This window comes from Rhea americana, unplaced genomic scaffold (genome assembly GCF_003343005.1).
Source record: "Rhea americana isolate MKP2758 unplaced genomic scaffold, rheAme1 scaffold_328, whole genome shotgun sequence".
Lineage (NCBI taxonomy): Eukaryota > Metazoa > Chordata > Aves > Rheiformes > Rheidae > Rhea > Rhea americana.
The window spans coordinates 198,500-221,122 of record NW_028186455.1 but is presented as its reverse complement, the minus strand read 5'-3'; the positions used below and the strand labels follow the sequence as shown (position 1 = coordinate 221,122).

The following is a 22,623-nucleotide window of genomic DNA, read 5'->3' as shown; positions in this document are numbered from 1 at the left end:
TACTCCTTCCTGTGAATTCTGGATTCTTTAGAAATGCTGCAGAGGAGGGGGAAAARGGAAAATTTCTGTTTTTCCAAACTTGAAGTTTGGATTTGCACAGATCTGTGCCAAAGCAGCAAAATCAAGTTTGGCCTTGAAAGCTGAAAGATGTAGCAGCAGTAAGAGCCTGGGTCAATGACTCAGATCTATTTTTTCATCTCCGAACTAGGCTGAGTGTTACAATCACTTTATTTCCAGCAACATGTCTGGAGGCCATACCTTGTCTCCAGCCTTCACGTTTATTTCTGCTGCTCAGATCCCATGCTGATGATYACCTAGTTGGACTATACTGGACTTTATTTTGGCTGCATATTTAATGAGGTACCAGTTAAGTTAAAAGGTAGGTGCTTGCTAGCAACCTAGGGATATCAAATGTTTTGGAAGAGTTTAGATGCTAGAGGAAGGGCTCTAGCATTATTCTCTACATATGTACCTGACTGTTCTGTTGCCTATACCTCTGTTTACAGGGTTTAGCTGAGATTCACATTCCTGTCTTGACAGGTTTGGCAGCAAAGAGGARTATATGTCCTTCATGAATCAATTTCTGGAACATGAATGGACTAACATGCAGAGATTTCTGTTGGAGATTTCCAATCCAGAAACCATCTCAAACACTGCTGGCTTTGAAGGCTACATTGACCTGGGCCGGGAACTCTCCACTTTGCACTCGCTACTCTGGGAAGTCATTTCTCAACTGGAGCAGGTATATGGGGGTAGTGCAGTTGGCCAGTGCTGGGTGTTTGGGCCACAAAACACCACACACCTCCCACATGTCCAGCAGATACCGATGTATTAGCTGTATCTGTGCATAGCATAGCTGTTACTAATGCTTAGCACTTCCACGGCATTTGCACATGCTGCAGAAGTAGCTTATTCTTTGCATCTCTCTGATGCAGATGAATATAGTTCTTTGTTTATCACATTGCCGGGGGGGGGAAGGGTGGTGAAGATGGAGGTGCAGATGGGATGAGAAAGCAGAGCTGTTGACCATCAGCCCTTTTGTCAATCCCAGCAGATTCAAAAAATTTAGTTTTAATTAAAAAGGTTCCTGGCTATAGCTGTCTTTTTTCTGTGTCTGTAATACGCTTTCTGCTAAGAATGCTTGCTTCCTTCCGCCCCACAGCAGCAAATGGCTTCTGGAGTCACATGCCCTGGGGCAATCCATAGCCTCAACATGGGGGTAAATGATGGAGAAAATTAATGCTACTAACAAATAATTCATTGCAGAGACTGCTTAGCAACTGGCAGATACCACAGTTCTCTAACAAGAAAGCAAGATGTTTGTAATATTTCTAACCTTCTTTCTCCCCAGGGCATTGCAACAAAACTTGGGCCTCTGCCTCGGATTCTGAGGGATGTCAACTCAGCGCTCAGTAACCCAGCCTGCGTGCAGGTCTCGGTCACAGCTGATCACACTGCATCTACTCCTAATGCCGGCAACAGCATCTCTGCTGGGCTACAGAAAATGGTGATAGAGAATGACTTATCTGGGTAAGAACATAAGAAGTGGCCTGGCCACAGACCAAATATTCAGCTACTACCAAAACCCAAGCCCCTTCGAGGACAGGCAAAACAAGGTGTGGTGTGGAGTCACCTGATCCATTGGCTAGGCTTTCTGATTTCAAAACAGATACTATATATAGTTAGTCAGTCAGTGGTAACTATTACTATTAAATTCTTTAGGTCTCTTGAGTGAGCAAGATGTATAACATTGGCCTTATCCAAAACACATGTGCTGAATTAGGGAGAGTCTGAACATTTTCTAACAGTTCCCAAGTTAGGAGGCTTAATAATCAATTCCATTCTATTTTGTCCAGTTTTTATAATACTATTTTTAATGAGCAGTGATTCACACACTTTTTGGCCTAGTTATGTAAGTGTGTTCATTCATAGGAAAGATTAGTCTGCTGCAGACCTACAGTGTTTCTGTTTGTCAAAAATGAAGTACAGCCTACGCAAATTGAAAGACTGCTAATAACTTAATTTGTAAGTGGAAACTACTTATTATTTAAGTTTCATTAGGAATGAAAGGCAACAACAGAGCTGGACTTGCTGTAATCAGAGCTTTCATCTCTAATGCTTCCCAGCATGAGGTCTAGTTATTTAAATTTAAAACTGTAGAGAATCTTTGACAATACGCTTTCTCCCAAATACCTGCTTATAGTACACCATTTTTGATCAGAGGCTATTYACATTAAGCTACTGCAAAGCTTTCTTCTTACACAGCTGAAATCAATACTGCATGAATGAATCTGTTACAGCAGGAGGAAGAGTGGATAACCTTCAGTTGCAGGATTTAGCTATGCTGCTGTTTAGAAAGCAACAGCTGGAGTTATAATAATTGTTAATTATTTGCATTGCATAGATCCTTGGAGGCCTAGACATGGATCTAGACCCCACAGTGCTCCATGTTGTACAAATATTGGATGGCATGCCCCCAAGAGCTTCCTGTGTAGGTATAAACAGGGAACAGAAGAGTGGATACAGCAACCTGGAAGTGGAGACAGTGGCATATGCTGGACAGCATGACGAGCAGATCACAGCTAGTGAGGCACAGCCTCTGGGGGTGCATCGGTGAAGGCCTCCTATGCACAGTGCAGCCCTTTCCGTCACACATATTCACACCCCCTTGCTCACCTGTCTACACCTGCTTGTTCCTACAGGGTTGGCCCAGGACTTCTCTGCACTCTTCTGTCCTCCCTGCACTCCTGCTGCACTGTCCCTCTGCGCAGGCAGGGCCTGGCCTGGCCTGGCCTAGCCTACTTGCCCTGGCTCTCTCCCCCGCAGGGGATTTGGTTATATATCCCTGTTCCCACAAAGCTGTGCCATGCTGATTTCTTCTGAGTGATAACGTTTTCCTGCTCCAGTGCAGCATTCACAACTCTTTTTTTTTTCTTTTTTGTTTTCCTCTCCTCTTCCTTACGCACTGACTTCCCCGCAGTCTGATAGATTTCACACGGTTACCATCTCCAACCCCTGAAAACAAGGACTTGTTTTTTGTCACAAGGTCTGCTGGGGCTCAACCCTCACCTGCCCGAAGCTCCAGTTACTCAGAGGCCAATGAGCCCGACGTGCAGATGTCTAATGGCAGCAAGAGTTTGTCCATGGTGGACTTGCAGGACAATCGGCTCTTGGACAGTGGAGCAAATGCACCTGGCACTGCTGACTCCCTCAATGACAGTCAGTCATCCCTCGGGCAGCTGCAGGGAGTATGGACCACACGGACTCAGCAGAATAGCGTGACAGGCATGGCCACTGTGCGTCGGGTTGGCCAGACCCCCACCACACCGAGTGGCGAGAGTGCTCCTGGCCGGCCTCAGCTTCTGGCACCCCTGTCCTTCCAGAATCCTGTGTACCAGATGGCAGCTGGGCTGCCACTCTCACCCCGTGGTCTGGGCGACTCCAGCTCTGAGTGCCACAGCTCACTCAGCTCCCACAGCAACAGTGAGGAGCTGACAGCCAACAAGCATGGCTTCGCTGCTCCTGCCAGCAGCGAGGACTTCACCCGCCGGACAGGGGAGCTGGCCCGCCGGCAGCTCTCGCTGACGGAGAAGGGTGGCCAGCCCACCATGCCACGGCAGAACAGTGCAGGACCGCAAAGGCGGATAGACCAACCGCCCCCTCCACCTCCACCTGTTACCCGGGGAAGGACACCACCCTCCCTGCTGAACACGGTTCAGTACCAGAGACCCTCCAGCGGCAGTATGATGTCCTCCTCGCCCGACTGGCCTGGCAGTGGTGCCCGCCTCAGGCAGCAATCTTCCTCCTCCAAGGGTGACAGCCCTGAAATGAAGCAGCGTACAATGCACAAACAGGTTAGTTCCTGGAGGCTGGACCCAGGAAAGACAGCCTTGGGGGTTGAAGGGACTGGGCTGGGGTCAGGCCCTGAATCTGGAGAAAAAATTGGCTGTGTGGGGATTGCTGCAATGGGAGGGGATGTCATGCTGGTTTGAGTSACACTATCAGTGCCAGCACCATAGTGGCATGTGCGAATGGGGATGTACCTTGGCTCTTGCACTTGGCTTGGCCTGAGGCGGAGGCCCTCCACAGAAGGAGACGCATTGGTGTTTGTTCTCTGCATTCCTCCATTGTGTGGCGCATCGCAGTGTGACTGCTGCAAGGCAGTAGCTGGTGGAAACACAAGAGCAATGGCAGCCATGCCTCTGTCCTGCTCTACCATCTCGTCACTGCTTTTGCCACTCCATGTGCAGGCTATCATCCCATGCCATAGTCAATCCAGCATCATGTCACGGACTTGGACCAGGTCTTAATCTTCTCTTGTAAATAAAGAGTCTCCATGCTGTTGCTACTATTCCACCAGAGCTGCACTGCTCCTGGACACTTCCGTTTGCTCTTTTAGACCCTCCTGTAAGGGAATCTGGGGAGGTAAGAATGGTACAGAAGAAGTGTTTTTCCAATCGAGAGTGAAGTTCCTGTTATGCAGAGCTCTGCAGTGCTTCAGGTCTCACAGCACATGCTGGTCTGCACAGAAATAAATCATACTATTCATGGTGCTAAAAGTGAAAGCAGTGGGTCACAGGCCCAGGGCCCTCTGACTTTCTTGGCATGGGTAAGTTTTTTTCCTAGGGATTATTTAATCCTTTTTAGGGAACTGTATAGAAAATCAACATGGTAGGGATTCTCAGGRCCTAAAGGAAGAGTTTTAAAAGTAATACAAACCCAGAGAATATGGACAACTGGTAGGAGCTCATCTCAGCTCCAACCTAGTAGTAAGGGTCCCTGTAAGCAGAACACTGTTGAAAGAGCAACAGAGAATTGGTTTAACTACCCTTCCTTTTCAAAGCAGCTATGGAGGCCTTTGTCAGTGCTGCCCATTAAAGGATGCTTTATCAGCCTGATCTGGAGCTGTTCTGCGCTCACACTATTGATTCGTAAGCACTGACATTAGCAAGCACGCCATGTAGCAGCATTTGTATAATGTGGATCAATACTCATTAGGTACAGAGTGATCAGAGCTCTGCAAAGCAGGAGCCTGTTYGGTAGAAGATCTTCCTCCAGAAAAAGAGAGCAGTGAACTGCTGGTGACCTTTGAAAAGCTCTGGCAAATTTGTGTTTGCAAATCTTTCATCCAACCTCGTTCTCCTCTCAAAGGTTTTCCAAAGAGCTCAAGACCTGAAAATGCCTGTCCTACCCTTAATCTGCGTATTTTGTTAGAAGCATCTGTAAATCATAATGAAACTGCTTGTTCATAGCTGGTACTATTTAATGCTGTTACAAAGTAATCTCATGTGGTGGCTATTTCAGTAGAATTCCCAGCAGCTCACTGGAGCCAGCCAGAAGCGCTCCACCTCTGTGACTGCATCTATTGGACTGAGCTTAAAATGGTCCAGGCCATATCAATCTCCTTTTCACTTCTTCAGATAAGGCAGAAAGGGGCACAGTGACTCAGGCACAGTGGTCTGAGCTCTGTTAAATGGTAGTCTTGGACCAACAATCTTTATGTTGCTGAAGTGAACCACAGTGGTAATTGCCAGTGTTTCTCATAACCAAAAATCTGAGCAGTTGTTGCAGGTACAATGCCTGAGCTAAAAATGCAAGAAAGAGCAGAAAGTCAGAGGAGGATTTACAGCAAGTGATATTCCATGAGCCAAGTCTGAAACTTCAGATTTAAAATTCTGGAAATAGAAGACCAGAGTGGAAGATGGCATGGGAAATCTCCCAACACCAGTGAGGTGATTAAAACCAGTCCCCACTTGTTCAGAGTGCAGGATCTCTTGTTCTGCTGCTGCTGCTGACCGGGGCTGTGTTTCTTCACAGTCCAAAAAGAAGATGTGAATGGAGGAGACAGTCCTTTATATTTCTGACTTGTTAACTGGGTTCATCTTGGCCGGATCATCCAACATGCCTTGTGCTCMGCCTGAGAAGCTATTTACTGCAGTTTATAGGTAGCCAGGATGGGTGAAGTAGCTGCAGGATCACTTCTTCAAGGTTGTAATGTGCCTAGAAAATACCCAGGCAAAGGTCTTTGAGTTTGATTTTGTTCTGAGTTTGTTTGAGGGCAAACTCAAACTTTGCCCTCCCTGCCCAGGCTGGGAAGGCAAAGCAGCAGCTGTGGCTCTAGCTCACTGATAGCAGAACAGCACTCTTGGCATGGTTCCTTCAGCTCCAGTAGCTGCATGAACAAGTCTACAGATGAACTACTAAGATGCTGAGCGCTCAGACATCTCCAGCACTGGAACTATGGACTCTCATCCAATTTTCTGAGAAGGCACCAGCATGACGAAAAGTAGCATTTCAGTTTGCAAATCTGCTTTTGTGCRTATGAAATCTCCAAGCCAGTCTGTTTGCCTGCAGCTTTGCACTTTGACAGGTCATATCTTTCTGAGGTGCAGCAGGACCTGCTTAGAAACTAGGATTCCACCGCTTCAGTGAAGTCCAAAATGTAGGAGTGTTCTGTGGGGATAGCAGACAGAAGAACCGGGCCCACCAAGGGCTGTCTGACATTACTGACCTAAAATAATGTGATTTGCATTAACAAGAATTGTTCCTGTTCCCTGCCAGACCACTCTGGTAGCTCAAACCTGTTCACTGCCGTTAGAGCAGCAYGGGAGAGGGCTCGGCTGGAAGGATATTCTCTCTTTTTAGCTTCACGATCATGTCTGTTACAGGTTTTTCTTTTGTCATGGTTGTATGTTTCATTGTAGGCCCCTTCTCCTGTGAACCCCAGTGCCCTGGACCGCACTGCTGCTTGGCTTTTGAATATGAACATGCAGTTTTTAGAAGATGAAAGCATTGACCCAGATTCCAAGCACAGGGATAAGCTCAGGAATAAGGACGAGCTCAGCCAAGCAGAAAAGGTAAAACCTGACTGGATTGAAACAAGTTTCTAACTAGAGAGAGGGTTTCCTTAACTGTTRTTCACTTGAGCATGCTGGGGCAAGGTGGGCTGTGTGGCACCTCGCTGCCCAGGAGAGAGGGGTGACAAGCTGCTCTGTGCCCTGCTGCACCGCACTGCAGAGCACTTCAGAGGGAAGGCTTGGGAGGTCTTCACATGCTCTCTGACTCAGATTACCTTCTGATGAAACCAAGTAAGAAAAACAGGAGCCAGGAATCAGTTGCTGAAGCTGCTCTGGGACATCACCTGAAGTCAGCCAGCCRAAGCCTGTTACTTCCCCATTCCTACTCCCCCCCTTGCTGGAGAGGAAGAAAGCTTAAAAAGTGAAGCAAACATACCCAGGAAACAGGGAAGGGAGTAAGACAGTGGCGGTTTCATGCCTCACAACAAAGACATGTGGCAAGAAGCAGCTTTCACACTAGAAAGCTGTAAACAGACCTAAATATTAAGGCCAGATTCTGGTCTTGAATATAGCACTGCGGCCTATGCCTTCACTGATGTAGTGACATTGCTCCAAGCTTATAGTTAAGTCATGCAGATTAGGGCCTGGCCAGTCTGTGGCTCTGTCAGGGAGTCAGTTCTAAAGTATTCAGTCTGAGCCTGCATTTGTGGAGAGGCTCTATACTGCTGGAGGAATAGAGGGAAGGAAGAATAATTACTTCCTTCCCTCCTTCCCAGAGAAGCCTGGAGTGGGAGCAGCATGGAAAAGACTGCATATGTCTGGGAAAGGGTCAAGAAATAGGGTTAGAAATTAGGATGCTGCTGTCCGAGTTGAGACTTTCCCATCTTTTTTTAATTGCTTCTTCTGCAAGATGCTTTCTCAGCAGCTTGGCACTGCCAGGACATCTGCAGTAGGCCACAGTTAGCATTTGAGACCTTTCCTGAATGTGCATTCATTTTGTCTCATCAGCCATGAGTTAACACCAGGTTAGCTAGAACTGCAGACATGACCTTCCATGTACCTTTTTTCCAGCAGAGTCCTGTGTGTGTTTCTGTARGAATAACCTTCCCATTCTAATTTTGCTGTGCTATATTGCTTTGGGACTAGTTATCTGTTAACCTCTAGTGAAATGCCAAAGCCAGGTGTAGTAGGGACTGGACATACAAGAAGAAAGCTCCCAGTTTTCCCCAAGAAAAAATACAGCAGTTGTTCGTGAGAGTTCAATGCATTTTTTTATTGGCTTTCTCCTCCTTAGATATTCTCGTGAAAACAGAGACATGCACTGATCAGATAGCAGCTGACACAGAAAAAAATTCTGTAATCAGCAGCTTTGTTTCCAGATGTATAAGAATATGACTTAAGCACAGAAGGTAGAGCTCTTTCTTTTCCATAACAGAGTCACCAGCAGACAGCAAATGAAAGAGAAGGTGCTGTCAGGCTGGTATGTATGGCATTGCTGCATTGATCACTTCAGTGCTTCAAAAACGGTTCAGTGCTCATTTGAATCTAAAGTAGAAACAAGAGTGATGGGCTTCCCTTTTGCATAGGAACTGGAGGGTGAGGTGAAATGCCAAAGAGCCACACAACAAGAAATGTATGCTGGCCAAATCCAGCTCAAATGTGCAAACTCCCACAGGCAGGCAGAAGGCACTCCAGTGTGGACACYGTGCATGCCAAGCATTGTCGCTAATCCCTTTTCCTGGCAACCTTTCCTGTGAAATGGGCTCAACTTTTAACAGGTGGGGACTCACATGGACTGCTGTATTTCCATGCCAGCCCAAGAGACGCTGTCCCCTGGGAAGCCCCTGGMTCACCCTGTCCTGCACAGAGAGGGGTTTGCCAGCACTGGGCCCTGCTCAGTCAGGGTAGACCATGTCAGGATTATAAATTCTGACAGTATTGCAGCAAGTCCCTCCCTGCCAAAAGTTCTGACATAGTCTCCCCCACAGGAACCTGATGTCTCATTCCCATGCAGCATCTTTTGTTACTTTGTTGTCATATCAGTCACTGGCATTAAAAGCTCTCCATTAGCATAATCTCTCTCCCCACTACCGTAAGACTTGAATGGTAACCAAGAATGAGACAAGTGTTCTAGAGACAGGAACGACTCCTACGGTCTCTGAGGCCTCTCCTGCTATCACTTGAGCTCACTTACGCTGCTATTTTAAGGCTAGGGTAGGTATTCAATCTTTCCTGTTTGAGCAACTCCCTTCCATCTGAATGTACTGCTTCTGTGCAACTGTATGGGTGTTTGTGTCGTCCGTCCGTTCCCCCCCCAAAATAAAAACACTCCAGATGATTTGATTACATGTGCAAACTGTGTCTTTTCAGTGGCTCAGTGAAAGCTTTGCTTAAAGGAAAACCGCAGTGCTCTATTGTGACTGTGTCTGCCCAGACAGAAGGAGCTCATAGGTCATTCCCACTCTGCCTGCCATGGCCTGAATACTTTGGCAATTCAGGAGACCATCAGCCTCATAAATTTGCAGTCCATGTGAGTCACAGTTACTTTTGCTCTCAGCCAGTCAGTTGGTGGAGTGGTTTGATATTAGATTATTTGATATTGGCATGGGTGCATTTAYATGAGCTGGAGAGCTGGCTGACTGCTACACATACTGGTACACGTGAAGCAGCATGGCTGCGTTCTTCTCTGATAAAGAGCTGATCTTTTAGTAAAACTCCTCAGCACTTTCTCAAAGGTTGGCCACAAACAGGTTTCTTGTTCAAATGCTTACMCAGTTGGAGATGGCCAAACCCATTAAAAGCCATTCTTTCAGTTAACAAATACAAGATTAAGCACATTTCTGTCAATTCATGAAYTGAATTCATGTTACAAGTGGCTACGCCACTTTAAACCATATTTGAAAAATYCTCGTGAATCAGATTCTTTCTTGTCTCTCACACTTTAAGCAGCTTGTCGAAATATCAGCTCCATGTTAATTATTCTAAGGGTTAGGGCTGTTGAGATTTTTTTTTTAACCATTTTCAAAGGTAAGTTTTTGAAATTGCAGTCTCTTTTCTCTTGTACAGCTATGCACTGGAGTTTTCCTTTATCAAAGCAAGTTGTACTGAATGCTATGCTTCTGCTGAACCCAATTTTACTGAGTTAGAAAGCTCTCCTTTTTTTTGTAACTGTTTTATTCTTTTGTTGCTACTGATTTTATCTCCGTGTGTATGGATAGTACAATCTGTGGGGTCTTGGCTTCATGCAGCAGCTCTTCTCCCATTGAACCCTGGTTTGACATCTGACTGTGTTGTTTAAAATAATGATGGGCTACAAAATGCAGTACTGCTCACGCAGTCTCTGATCAGTGTGCACAGCTTGTGCCATGTTAGGAGCCTCTTTGACATCCATTTCCTTCCRTGAGAGTTGAACCTGGTCCTGCCTTTGGTTCTGTGGGCTACAGTCTGCTGACGGCTGGCTACGTATTAGCTCAAATCCCCTGGAGACACTAGGTGGAATTAGAGCCACCCAAGGGGCAAGTGATCAAACAGAGTGGCAGCTGATTGATGGCTGCATGAGATTAGTTTGACAGTCCCAGTGGAACTTGACCGGAAAAAAAAAAAAAAAAAAAAAAAAAAAAAAAAACAATGCACTGGTTGACAACTGTGCTGGCAGTCTCGGCGGGCTGGACTGCCAGTGTAGCCTTACACTGAAGCAAAGCTTGCACTGCTACGTATTGCGCAGTTAGCCTGGGCTGCTAAAACCCCAGAGCAGCTGCTCTGCCCTCCTTGCTTGGGGACTTGCCTGGCACTTCATGGGAACTGTGACCACTCTGCTCTGTGACTAGACTGGCCTATGTCAGTTACTGCAGCTGTGCGCCCATCCCTGCCCTGGGTGCAAAGAGGGAATTAGTGTTAACAGCTCATGCTTGGCCTTCAGTAACTCTGAAGCACCCTGTGTTTATTGCTTTAGACTGTAGAGCTCATGTGTAAACCCAAAACCCCACCAATGCAGCTTTTTGTGCTTGTGTTTAGCCCTGCACTGTTCATTTGAGGAAGATTCCCAGCTGCATTTGCCATTGAATCACCCTAACCTGCATCCCCATGTGAAATGCCAAACTCTGCTAACCACCCATTCTCTGAACCTGCTAGTGACCTGCTATCCAGGAGGACCGTGCCATCGCTCCTAACACCGCATGGAGAAGAGGAGTGAAGAGGTGTCAGCGACACACAGGGTTATCTGATGCAGTTTTGCAGCTAGGCCAGTGCAAGGAAAGGGGCGAGACTGGGTTACAGGGAAATCCTGGCAAAGGCAAAGCCTTACTAGGTAACATGCCACGTATGTTTTCTTGTCCTGTGTCTGTCCTTGCATACTATAGTACCAGCAGGATCTAGTAGTGCTGCAGGACAAGCTTCGCATCTCCAACAAGAAGTTGGAAGAGTATGAGACACGCTTCAAATGCCAGGAGGAGACAACGCAGAAGCTGATGCTGGAGTATCAGGCCAGACTTGAGGAAAGYGAGGAGCGGCTCCGGAGACAGCAGGAGGATAAGGAGATCCAGATGAAGGGCATTATCAGCAGGTACAGGGAAGTTGTGCGTGCACGCGCATGCGCGTGCTTGCTCGCTCATGCATGCTCACACACAGTGTGGATCAGAGGAAGGCAGGCACACAGCCTGACTGGCCTTGGGGCCGACCCCTGCTCAGGAGAACTTTTTTTTTTTTTTTTTTTTTTGGGGGGGGGGAGGTGGAGCCAGGTTTCCCATGTGGTTTTTCAGTGTCTGTTCCTTCCCTGCCCTTCTGGGTTACAGCCCCCGTAGGATTCCCAGCCTCAGCACTGCAGACCCTAAATCTTTGGGTCCCACCCAACACTGTCATCTGGGACAAGCAAAATTTCACATTTTTCTTGACTCTTAGAGGCAGAATTTTGGGAGGGAACTTAGAGCTGGCAACCAGCCCTAGCTCTCAGAGGAGCTGGCAGGCGGGCTCTTCYGTTTGTCTCAGAAGTAGATCTGAAAACTGAAATGTTCTGATATTTAGCTGAAGATCTCATCACCATCCCATTACTCATAGCTGTGAACCCCCTTCTCCCACCCAGYGTAATGTGGTGTTTATGCTCTTCCGGCACATAAGACTTTTCTAGTCCAGCTAGATTGATCTTTATCTGAGCCAAACCAACTTACATCTTTTAATGTGCCTTCATAAATTAGCTCTCGCTTTTCACATAAGCATTTGGGCAGTCTATTATAGAGGTGTCTAGGGAATTAACATCCAGGAAAAAACGCCTTTGAAATACTGGTTTGTGTGTGAGAAGAAGTAGTGCCAATGCCAATGTGTGTCCCTTTCGTGCTTGAATGCACAGCTGCAGGTACTGGGAGCATCTCAGTGCATGCCTCAGAGTTGCAGTTTCAAATGAGAGGGCTCAACCTTTTATGGATGATGGAGGCTGCTATACAAGGCCTGGTCCAGCTGCAGACTACCTTCTCTGCTACTTYGCACTCCTGCTATGTGCTTCAGAAACATACATCACCCCTTTGCCTTCTCTGGTGTCAAGAACTAAATAAGGAAATGATCTGAATCATTCACCCTGGGTGGCTGATTTAGACACGTGTAAGACTAAGGTCTAGGCAGCTGGATGTGACAGAAACCAGCAAATGTAATTAACGTACTCTTGACACTGCATGCTTACTACAAAAGGCCGTTACCTTTCAAAGTGTTTGATCCAATTAGAAAGTGATCAAAGCAATCTTGCCTCAGTGGTAAAAACAGCCTCCTGGGTCACTTTCAGGCTGCACAAGAGCTAGGAGCACGCATGGCTTAGCATGGCTGCAAGACAGAGAGAAATTTTCTGAACAGAGCAGATGAAGAAATGCTCTGTGGGGCACACAAGGCAATCAGGCATACCCTGAGCTGTTAGTGCCCTTTCTTTGGGAGTGCTTTGGATATGCTGTTTTTTTTCCCCTCTCCTAAAGAAGATAGATAGCTTTTCATAAAGCCACCAGCTCCAAACCAACCTGTACTATCAGAAGTCCAGGRAGATGAGAAGTTATAAAGCTACAGGATCCTTCTCCCTGCCCCTTTTCCTCCCAGCACTCAGATTACCTTCTTAAACTGTACAAACCACTTTGCAAATGAGGGCTATGTGCTCAGCATCCTAAAAGCATGTGTTTTTCTTGCCTRTTCTGCTGCCAGACTGATGTCAGTTGAGGAGGAGTTAAAGAAAGACCATGCAGAAATGCAGGCTGCTGTGGATTCCAAACAGAAGATTATTGATGCGCAGGTAAGTCCTTGATACCAAGAACTGCAGCAACTTTCAGGGTAAGTCTACCAATAGGTAAACCCCTTGCCATGCTGCAGTGTCAGGTCAAGCACAGCAAGACTGCCTGGCATGGGAAAAACAGCACCAAGCTGAAGTCAGTGAAAGAGCACATCAGAGTTGAGCATGATGGTATTTATTATCACAGCATTTGTATTTGTACGGCTGTTTCCAGCCTCAGAGATTGGCAGGCAACACAGAGGATGTGGGGAGTGGCAGTATGCAAAGCAGAGAAGAAATGGCAGGAATAAAATCTTGACAAGAAAATGGTGTGACAGAAGGGCCAAAGAAATGCCATGCAGGAGAAGAATGCATGCATCACGCTGGGATGGAGAGGCAGATTTGTGGAAGGTGTGTCACCTGCAGGATATGAAGGGAGCTGATGGGAAGAGGAAAAGGCTGTAGCTAGAGAATAAGATGGGATTGTGACAGTGCTAGATGATTTGCCTTATGCACAAGGTCAGCATATAGCAGTACGCACCCTCTTCCTTCCAGGGATGGCCCTAGTCACATCCATTCAATTTGTGGAAGGATTGTACCCTCATTGACTCAGGATCCCTTAGAGCTTTGCTTGGTGCTTCATACTCAGTTCAATCTCAGCTCTCAAACCACAAACCACATCTTTGCTTGGGATTCCTTTTTTCACAGCTTCTGAGCTGACTACAGCAGCTGCCCCATTATGGTTTTATGCAGATTCTTTCACAAACCTTTAGCTACAGGTCTAGGCCAAAATGAAGGAGACTTGGATTCAAATGTTGAGTAGTGTTTCTCAGCCTAAAGGCTCTTTCTAGTCTCTCTGGTCACTAGTCTTTCTCATCCTTTTGGATGTGCAAAGTGGCTTGGCTGGAATCAGGGCATTAGATTAAGTTGCACACTGTGGAAAGCACAAATTGACTCCGCTGGTTGCTGTGCATCTCCTGCCCTTGGTGGTGACACAGGCCAAAATGCACATAGGGCTTAGAGGAACACCTCAGTTCCACAAATCGAGCCAGCCTAGCCTCACAGGAACGTACAGAGGCCTGAATGCTGGAAGCCTGCTGTGTTCCAGCCCTCCAGACAGTAAGCCAGTGAGGCAGAGATTGTTTCCTGCCATAGAAGCACCTTTTACTTCACTACCAAAAATCTGCCGGAATGATGTTCTGCTGTATAACTTCTGGGAGTCAGAGAGCTGGCATGGTCAAAGATGGAAATGAGCAGAGTAGAGGCAGATGTGGTTCCTTTGGGCAGGTTCAGAGTCTGCACAGTTCCAGTTGTGCTWGAAAGACCTGGATACAAGGAACACATAGGCTGGACAGAGTAAAGCCAACGTGTTCTTCAGCCTTGGGGTTGTGGCTTACGTTATTAGGAAGCTAAGCACTACAGATTACAATGATAGACGGTTATTGGGTTATGGAGAATCTGAAAATGTGGTCTATAATCTCTTAATTTGTCTAGGCAGAGATCAGTATTTTCTCAGCAGCTCAACTTTTTCTGCAGTTTGCATTGCTACTGTATTAGTTTTAAGGACTGTATTAATCACTTATGAGTCACTAGTCATGATTAATTTAGCTAATTAAAAAGGAGATCAGACAGTAGCAAACTTTTTTAAAAAAAAATCRCTGTTTTTCTGTAATTTGTTCAAAGATAGTAAATCAACATGTTAATTCTGCACTCAGGCAAAGCCTAGCAGATGGAAGCCTATTACTGGGATCTGTGCAGATTGAGGACTGCCAGCAGCTCTCACCAGTCTACCCTGTACCTGGCTAGTGCATACCACCTTGTGTGTTACATGTGAGGCTGTTACCACAACCTCAGTGCTTTTAGCTTTTTGTCATTTCAGTCTGTACAATGTCAGACATGGTCACAGAAATTTATGCACAGACTGCCCCTTTGAGGTGTTTTACTCCCTCTTGCTAATTAGCAGACAAAAGAAAGAAGGTGACTTGTTCAGTATGAAAAAGAACAGCAGTGGCAGAATCAGACTGCAACACAAAAGCTCTTTCTCCCAGCCTTATAATACTGCAGAGTACCTGTAACAGTAGTCAGTCAGTGAGAGCAAGGAACTTGCCATTACAGATGTCCTGGGAGGCCACAAGTCGTCTGAACTATTAATTTACACTAACAAAATCAATTAAATGCTGATATGAATAACCATCATGAGAGAGAGCTAGATTTTAGAAGAGGAATCTCTCTACTCTCATTCTAACAGCTGCAGATGGGCTAGAAACAGTGCAATGATCTTCATAACTGAAGAATTCGAGAAGCTGCTTTATCTCCATTTCATTCAGGATCAATTAGATGGTAAAATGACTTTAGCTCCAGTTCCTCTTGTTCAAAAGTCTGATGCATTAAAAACTTGTGTAGGCCAAACAGCTAACCAMGGAGAACTAGAAAGAGACTCAAAACAGCATCACTTGGGACAGCAAGGATAGGGATTTCCTGTTGCCAAAGCAATTCTGAGAATGGGATCAAGGCTAGGAGGTCCTTCCACCTAACATCACTGCAAGAGTCACATGAACTGGAATATTACACTACAGGGATTGTTGYTTTTCTGAACTGGTCCAGATACTGGTGTACTGTAGTTAGCTGAGGATGACATTCTTAAAAATCACACCTCCCAAACCAGAATTCTGGAGGCTTTTAATCTGGCCTTCTGGAAAGGAAATCAGGCTTTGCATGAGCCCATCACAGCTCAGCTGAGTTCACAGCCAGGGCACAACCACAGCCTTGTAGTCTGACTGAGGTTTCTGGCTGAAACATAGCCTGTGTGTTGCTAGCTTGGAGCACAGGTAGAGCTCACTTATCTCTGCTTGCTAGATGACTGCTTGCTTGGCAAGCAGCAGGGAAAAACATGGGCTAAATACATTTGCAGACTTATTAATAGCAGTGGGTTTCAGGAGATTATGTCTTAAAGAAACAACAAAAACAAAGAAGGGTACTGGTCCAAAGAAATTCTAGGTTGCCATTTTGGAACTAGCCTTGGCATCACAGAAATCAGGTCCTCACACATTTCCACTTACCGTGCCCCTTCTGCCTATTTGTTTGCAGGAGAAACGCATTGCTTCACTGGATGCTGCCAACGCACGGTTAATGAGTGCCCTTACTCAGCTGAAAGAGAGGTACAGCATGCAGACACGTAATGGGATCTCCCCCACAAACCCAACTAAATTGCAGATTACTGAGAACGGAGAATTCAGAAACAGCAGTAATTGTTAACCCATGGAGGGCGCTGCCGCAGGAGAGGAGGCCTGGCCAGACAGACCGTGCAGCAGCAGGTGTGAGCCCCAGCTTCAAAGAACGGCTGCTCTCCCCCCCCCCCCTCCCAGAGAAACCAGCTCCTTACTGTGGACGGTGCACTTGACTGAGCCTTTGTGGGAGATGCTAACGCCAGCACATTGAGGGGACGAAAAGACCGAGTGTGAGATGAGTGGCATAAGGAAATACCATATATTTGAGAATTACTGTCACTGTTGGATTTAAATCACTGTTTAATGTTTAAACAAAGTAACCTTTTCCTTCCAAACTGCCCAAAGGAACCCTCAACTAGCAAGGAATAATGCCCTTGTCACTGCAGTAAGAAAAATAAAGGGAGCTGGGCARAGCTGGTGGCAGGCAAGGCCCAGTCAGTCTAATTAAACTGTGTTCAATAGGTAGTTTGCTGGCAGTAACAGCTCAGGGGAGGATGAGAATGAATTGTTGGGACTGCAGTTCAGTGTAGCCCCACTGGCAGCTGAGTGCTGCTGTACATAGCTGTACTAGGGACTGGCAGTAGAGCTTGACCCACCCCGCCTGTGACTCCCTGGAGCACAGCCCTCACTCCTCAAAGCAAACTTGAGCCCAGAAATCTTTTTTTACCTGGCTTTCCTGAGGCCACTCTAACATTTACAGCATGTGACTATCATCAGCAGGGCATTTACACAGCTAAGTAGTGTTTAATTAACAGGGGGCATAGTCCAGATGAGAGGTCAGGGCTCACTCTGTGCAATGTGGCAGCCAAAAGAGGAGCTGAATGGAGAGCTGTGGCTCAGGGCACTGGAGAAGGTTATGGTTAGTACTGCTGGGGCTGCTCTGGAGGTCAGTGGGCAGCCAAAGGGAGCAGAGCATGCTCAAGGCCATGGCACACAAGTGGAGCAGAGGGGAGCTGGCATCTGGTGAGCAGCTGCTTGAGTCCTCTGCCTTGCTGCTCTTCTCTCACAGAAAAAAGGAAGGAAAAAAGGGGAAAAGGAAGGGCAGTAATTCCAGCACATTTTGCCCCCTACATGTCTAGCTATAGAATAAAGTAAATACTGCCTGAGCTTGGCCCCTGTGCTGTGAATGAGGCACAGGGGCTGGATTCCACAGTGTTCACTGTGCCAGAGGGGGAGTGAAGAGGCCATAGCCTTGCTTGACAAGGGGTTCATTATGGGGATGTAATGCTCTGTGTAGAGATTCAAAAAAGAAAAAAAAAACACTAATTCTGGGGAGAAAAACAGGCAAACAAACAGGAAAAGCCCTGAAGAACCATGAAGATCGGTAATTGTATTTCTTTTCTTTCACAGTACGCGTTAGAAAAAAAAACAGCCCATTTTCTGGAATACTGTCCTCTTTAAATTGGGAATGAGCACTGCATGGAAATTAACCGGCTTGAAGAATGTAAAACTTGGTCGTAAGGGAGTAACCAACAAGAACAGCAGCCACCACCGAAAGGCCCCTTGTCAGGAAGCACTGTGCAGGCATAAGCCAGGATTAGACTTTCCTAACCGCTGAAACATGCAGATTCGGCACACTCAGACACGTTGTGCTCAGCGGAGGGGTCACCTCCTTAACGGGGGATTGTGCCGCTGACCTGCCGCCACGGTGTGTTTGTTGGTTTGTGTTTTTTAAGTTAGTACTTCATGACTCCCAGTCTCAGAGCAGGTCACTCATACCAAGAGCCAGAGAGATTTCTCTGAGATATGGATAACAGTGTACAGTGTACAGGACATCTGCCTATTCCTCCCACTGAATTTTAATATACTTGTTGAATGCTTGTCCTTGCTCCTCCTGCCATGTGTAAATGTACAGTCAAAGGGCCGAGGATGTTCACTGAGCTCTGCACAGCTTAGGTACCGTCTCCAACCTCACAGTACCTAGGCTRCCTGAGCAGGACACTATTTGCCAGTGAGCGCTGCATTGCCATGCTGCCCCGCAGCCATAAGGCTCATTAACAGCATTCTTCCACATGTAACTGTTGTAGAAATTAAAGATGCTTTCTTTTCCTAAAAGCTCTTCTATTGTTGGGAAGGCCTGGGCTAAGTCCGGTGAGGCTGCACCTGCTGCAGCTCCAGTGCTTGGAAGAGTGAACATGTTGCTGAGCTCCTGAGGTCTCCACACACAGCCAGCACCTGCAGAGTGGCCCAATCACAGAGCAGACCCCCAAAGGAGCTCCTCAGAGGAAAGTAGTAACTAAACACTTATGGCATTTCAGTCACCCTTGAATTTTGGAAAATTAGCACATACGCCTTTTTGAAGAAGCTCACAAAACTGACACGGTTACAGCTCGAGAAAGACCCAGACAGGTTAGGCGATACACAGGGTACTATGAACAGTTTGCTACGTACACTTACATCTGCCATTGTCTCAGAGTCAAATACATTGTAAGAACTCTGCAAAAAAGACTATTTTAAACTGCTGTTGCCCTGAGATGTACTTTTTTTCTTAAGAGCTGACTGATTGTTTCTAAGTTCTGAATTATTTGTGTTGTGAGAGACAAAGGTTTTCTCAAGAGGAAAATAACACAGACAAAAATGGAAATGCTTACAGGGTGTGGGGGCAGGCGCCCCACCAGGAACATGTTTCCATTCATACATGGAAGTAATTTTGGGATGCAAAGTCAGTGCTCTCCATAAGAGCTGGAAAAAAGAACATACCCACRGAACAATTGTCCAGTACTGAAGCTAACACGGTATATTTTAATCTTCTGTTCAACCACAAAAAAGCCAAGGCACTTCTCCCACCCACTCTCACCCCCCCCTTTTTTTTGCCTCCCAGGATCTGTCAGAAGCTCCTGGTCAACCTCAAACTTGCAAATTGCTTAATGCACATTGTTCTGCTGAAATAGCAGGCAAAATCCTTGCATAGTGAGTTATTAAACGGTTAAAAGTTCCAGAGCCAACACCTTCTGGAGTTTTTACTTACTTAGTTTCCTGAGCCAGTATGAAAAGAAACGCAGATCAGGATGACACCTCTTTACAGTAGAGGTTCCCCCAAGCCTGTTTTCCCAATCACGCCTTTCCCTATAAGCTTCAACAACTCGACCTAAATATGACCCCCCCCCCTGCAAAAGTCTGGGGATAGGTTCTAAGACCTAGGCTCAGCTCTGTTATTTCAATTTATGTTTCTGTTATTTATAAACTGTACTTACGTGTGTGTGTGTGTGTGTGCGTGCGCGCGCACATGCATTTGTGCGCACATGCCTGCGAATGTGAGTGAGAGCTTGCAAGTGTGAGTGCAGTGTGGCCAGGTAACCTGATTGTGGCCTCAGACCTGGTATCTGGCACAGCAATACCAGCGGCAGTTCACAGAGGTGCTTGCAGCACCAGAGTAAAGCAACCACTACATGTAATGTTTTGTGATCTGCTCCACTTTCTTTTTATTCTTGCGCTTTCTACAGTGAGCAGCTGTTCTAGTAAAAATCGTAAAAGTGTAAACAAAACTCAGATTTTTATCTTAATACAAGTCTTAACTTCTTTTTTTTGTAAATGTTTTCAGTGTTTACTGTAACGTATCTATCTCACTAACAGTGTATATAGTAATTTACTTCTGGTGCTGCTTATTTGGTCAGGTTTTGGCTGTATCTCACTGCTGTTTTGGAGAGGTGGACTCAAACTAACAAATTTGGATCCAGACACAGGTTATGATTTCAGCCCTCCCTTCCCTTTTTTGATMTGAGGGAAGGGGAGGGGAGATTAAGCCAACTCAGATCCAGATTTGGCATTGCCCCACCTCAAGAATTCTACTTTAGAGTTTTGATTTTTTTTTTTTTTTAAACTGTAGTGAACACTTCTGAATATGAACAACATTTTGTAAAAAGGGCAATCAATGAAATGGACTGAACAGTATCCAAGGTCTACTGCAGACTGTCAGTCTCATCATTTTGGCCAGGGACTATAGCTTGTTTAGTGCCAAAGAATTGGTGAACAGAAATCCTTCCCCATGCCAACTGATTACTACAGTGTACTCCCCAGCCCCTTCTGCACCAGTTTAAGCAAATCCTGCCTCCATCCAAAGAGTCCTGTGCCACTCTGCATTGTCATTTGAGTCTGGTTGGTTTTGTTTTCCGATTTTGCTCTTTTAAAGCACTGACTGCACTGTGAGAATACGCTGACTCCTCTGGCCTGGCAGGTAGCCTTGCAGGTTTCTGCGGGATACAGGACATAGGTTCTGCTACTACAAACGTTCCTAAAGGGAGAAGGGACTTGGTGGACCTGAACAATGCATTACAGGCTCTCTTAGGAAAGCAACCAGCAAGTAATCACTTCTTCTAAACTTTAGAGGGCTCATGGGCTTTTCTCTGTTACTAATGATGTCCTTAATAAGAGGCAATAGAAAAGGTACCAAAGCCTGTTCTGTGACAAACAAAAAGATTTTCGGTTACATCATAAGATGGAATTAACTCACTGATTCATTCTGCCAGGACAGCCACAAGGACTGGCTCACGAATAAAGTCTGCAAGGGGCTCATTTCCCACAGCAGTCCCAGGGCAAAGGTAGCGGCCCTGGGCGAAGCCTTTCTGAAGGCAGTTCCTACAGACAGCGGTGCTCCAGCAGTTCCACCRAGGTCACTGCCCTTTCAGTAATATGTAGCTTTGCTTTGGAAGTGTGAAGCAGAAAATGCAAAGGGAACAACTGTGACACTGTTCTTGGGGTGAACATGGAGTTTCTTTGCAGCACTACATCCTCACCTGCCACACTATTGTGTTCAACCTTTTCCTTAAAGATTTGCATTCAAAGCAACCTAGAACTCAACAAAACCTGGGCCAGTATGGGATCTAACACTGGTCAGACTGCATGGCCACCAAGAGGTTCCTTAACTGGACACAGGAACGGGTGTTGCCCATCTCCGAACAGGTCTCTGAATCGTCAGGGCAATTTCAGAGGACACAGCTTTGCTACAAGGCCTGGAAGTGTGGTACCTGCCCTGCACTGAGAACCAGCCAATCCCTGCTRTAACCCTACAAAGAGTACTGTTGCCTTTTTCTTTTCCTTGGGGTGAATTACACTGTGGGATAGGGAGATGCTGAAGAGAGGGAGGATGACAGAAGCCTGCTAACAGGCAACTCATGGGCTTTCCAAACCAAATCCAATCYCAAGTATGTTACACAACACTCAAACAATCAAGCTTTGGAAAAGGGTATCACAGTCAAGCATAGATATTTACAGGTTACATGAGTTGTGACAACGCTGTAAATTCACGTGGTTCTGCATTCAATTATGAGTACCCCAAAAGTGCAGTCTCCATGTTCACACATTACTTTATCATACATCACTGTGTCTTAAGATATACCTCTTTCTCTCTGTATATCTGCTTAGGCTGATACTTGTTCCTGATAAGCAGTCGCTATGTTTTATATCCTCTTATAAAAAAGAAAATTTTTGTAAGTATGTTTAAAAACAAAAATAATGCAAAGTGGAAGTGTTTGCTGAATCTCCTTCAGCTCCTTTTAAACTATATAATAATGTACAGAGAAAGTTGTTGGTGTTCAAAGAAATGACGTGGCTGTGCAATTTATGTACATTTGCAATTAGAAATATTAAAGATTTATTTAGATATTTTATAAGTGTCCCCCCTCTGCTCAGTCATTCCCAGTTTCCAGAGCATTCTAGCACGCTTTGGCCATGTGTATGCACACACAAGCACACACACCCCTCCTTGTGTGATCTGTTTCCACACAGCACCACATCACCCCTTGTGCTGAGCAGCCCTCCCAATGCCTCTCCAGAAACAGCATTTGCACACCAAGCCTCACTGCCAGGGCATAGCTCCTAGTTTGCTCCTTCCATTCCCTGTCCCATCATGGCAGTTCAAGGAGCCAACCACAAACAGCTAGACAGCAAATTCCCATCCATGACCTCAGCATCACGTAGCTAGCACAGGTCACCTGCCACCTACCTACTGTGGCTCTTACCCTTTATTCTGTCTTATGCCACATGCAGCTATTTCAGAGCAAAGAGCTTTGATAATGATAAAAGAAAACGTGCAGTGAAATATTAACGTTCTTACCAAATGAGAACAGTTGCTACTTTAATAACAGATGAGCCCATATCAATTTGCACACAAGACAGCAGTCTAAATACTTCACTCTTCAATGCCAGCTCCTCTCCATGCTAATCACTTCCCAGGTGGTTTGTGTGTCTTGCACTTCACCAGTGCAGAAATCCTGATGTTTCTAATGGCACAAGAGCTACAATAATTTTTAGCCAGTCCTTTTAGCCCTATGCTTGGCCTTGGAGTTGCTGTGCAAAATGGTGCCACCCCAAAAGTAGGATGCCTACGCTAAAAAACTGAGGGGGGGAATGAAGAGAATGAGGCTGG

At 46.0% G+C, this 22,623-nt stretch overlaps 1 protein-coding gene across 12 annotated transcripts in view; it reads left to right on the top strand.

Moving 5' to 3' along the window:
• The window catches only part of DAB2IP (DAB2 interacting protein), a 216,833-nt gene extending 194,965 nt beyond the window's left edge, over nt 1-21,868 (top strand). For 7 of the 12 annotated variants that reach the window (XM_085310844.1, XM_085310842.1, XM_085310848.1 and 4 more), the window contains 7 exons: nt 541-742; nt 1,352-1,530; nt 2,981-3,854; nt 6,705-6,857; nt 11,156-11,358; nt 12,969-13,056; nt 16,120-21,868. In XM_085310844.1, the coding sequence (XP_085166970.1) occupies nt 541-742; nt 1,352-1,530; nt 2,981-3,854; nt 6,705-6,857; nt 11,156-11,358; nt 12,969-13,056; nt 16,120-16,287 (1,867 nt within the window). In that variant the 3' untranslated portion in view covers nt 16,288-21,868. The remainder of the gene's footprint in view (nt 1-540; nt 743-1,351; nt 1,531-2,980; nt 3,855-6,704; nt 6,858-11,155; nt 11,359-12,968; nt 13,057-16,119) is intronic. The other 5 variants (XR_014896561.1, XM_085310845.1, XM_085310843.1 and 2 more) reach the window with 5 other exon arrangements.
• Nucleotides 21,869-22,623: the final 755 nt, after the last annotated feature.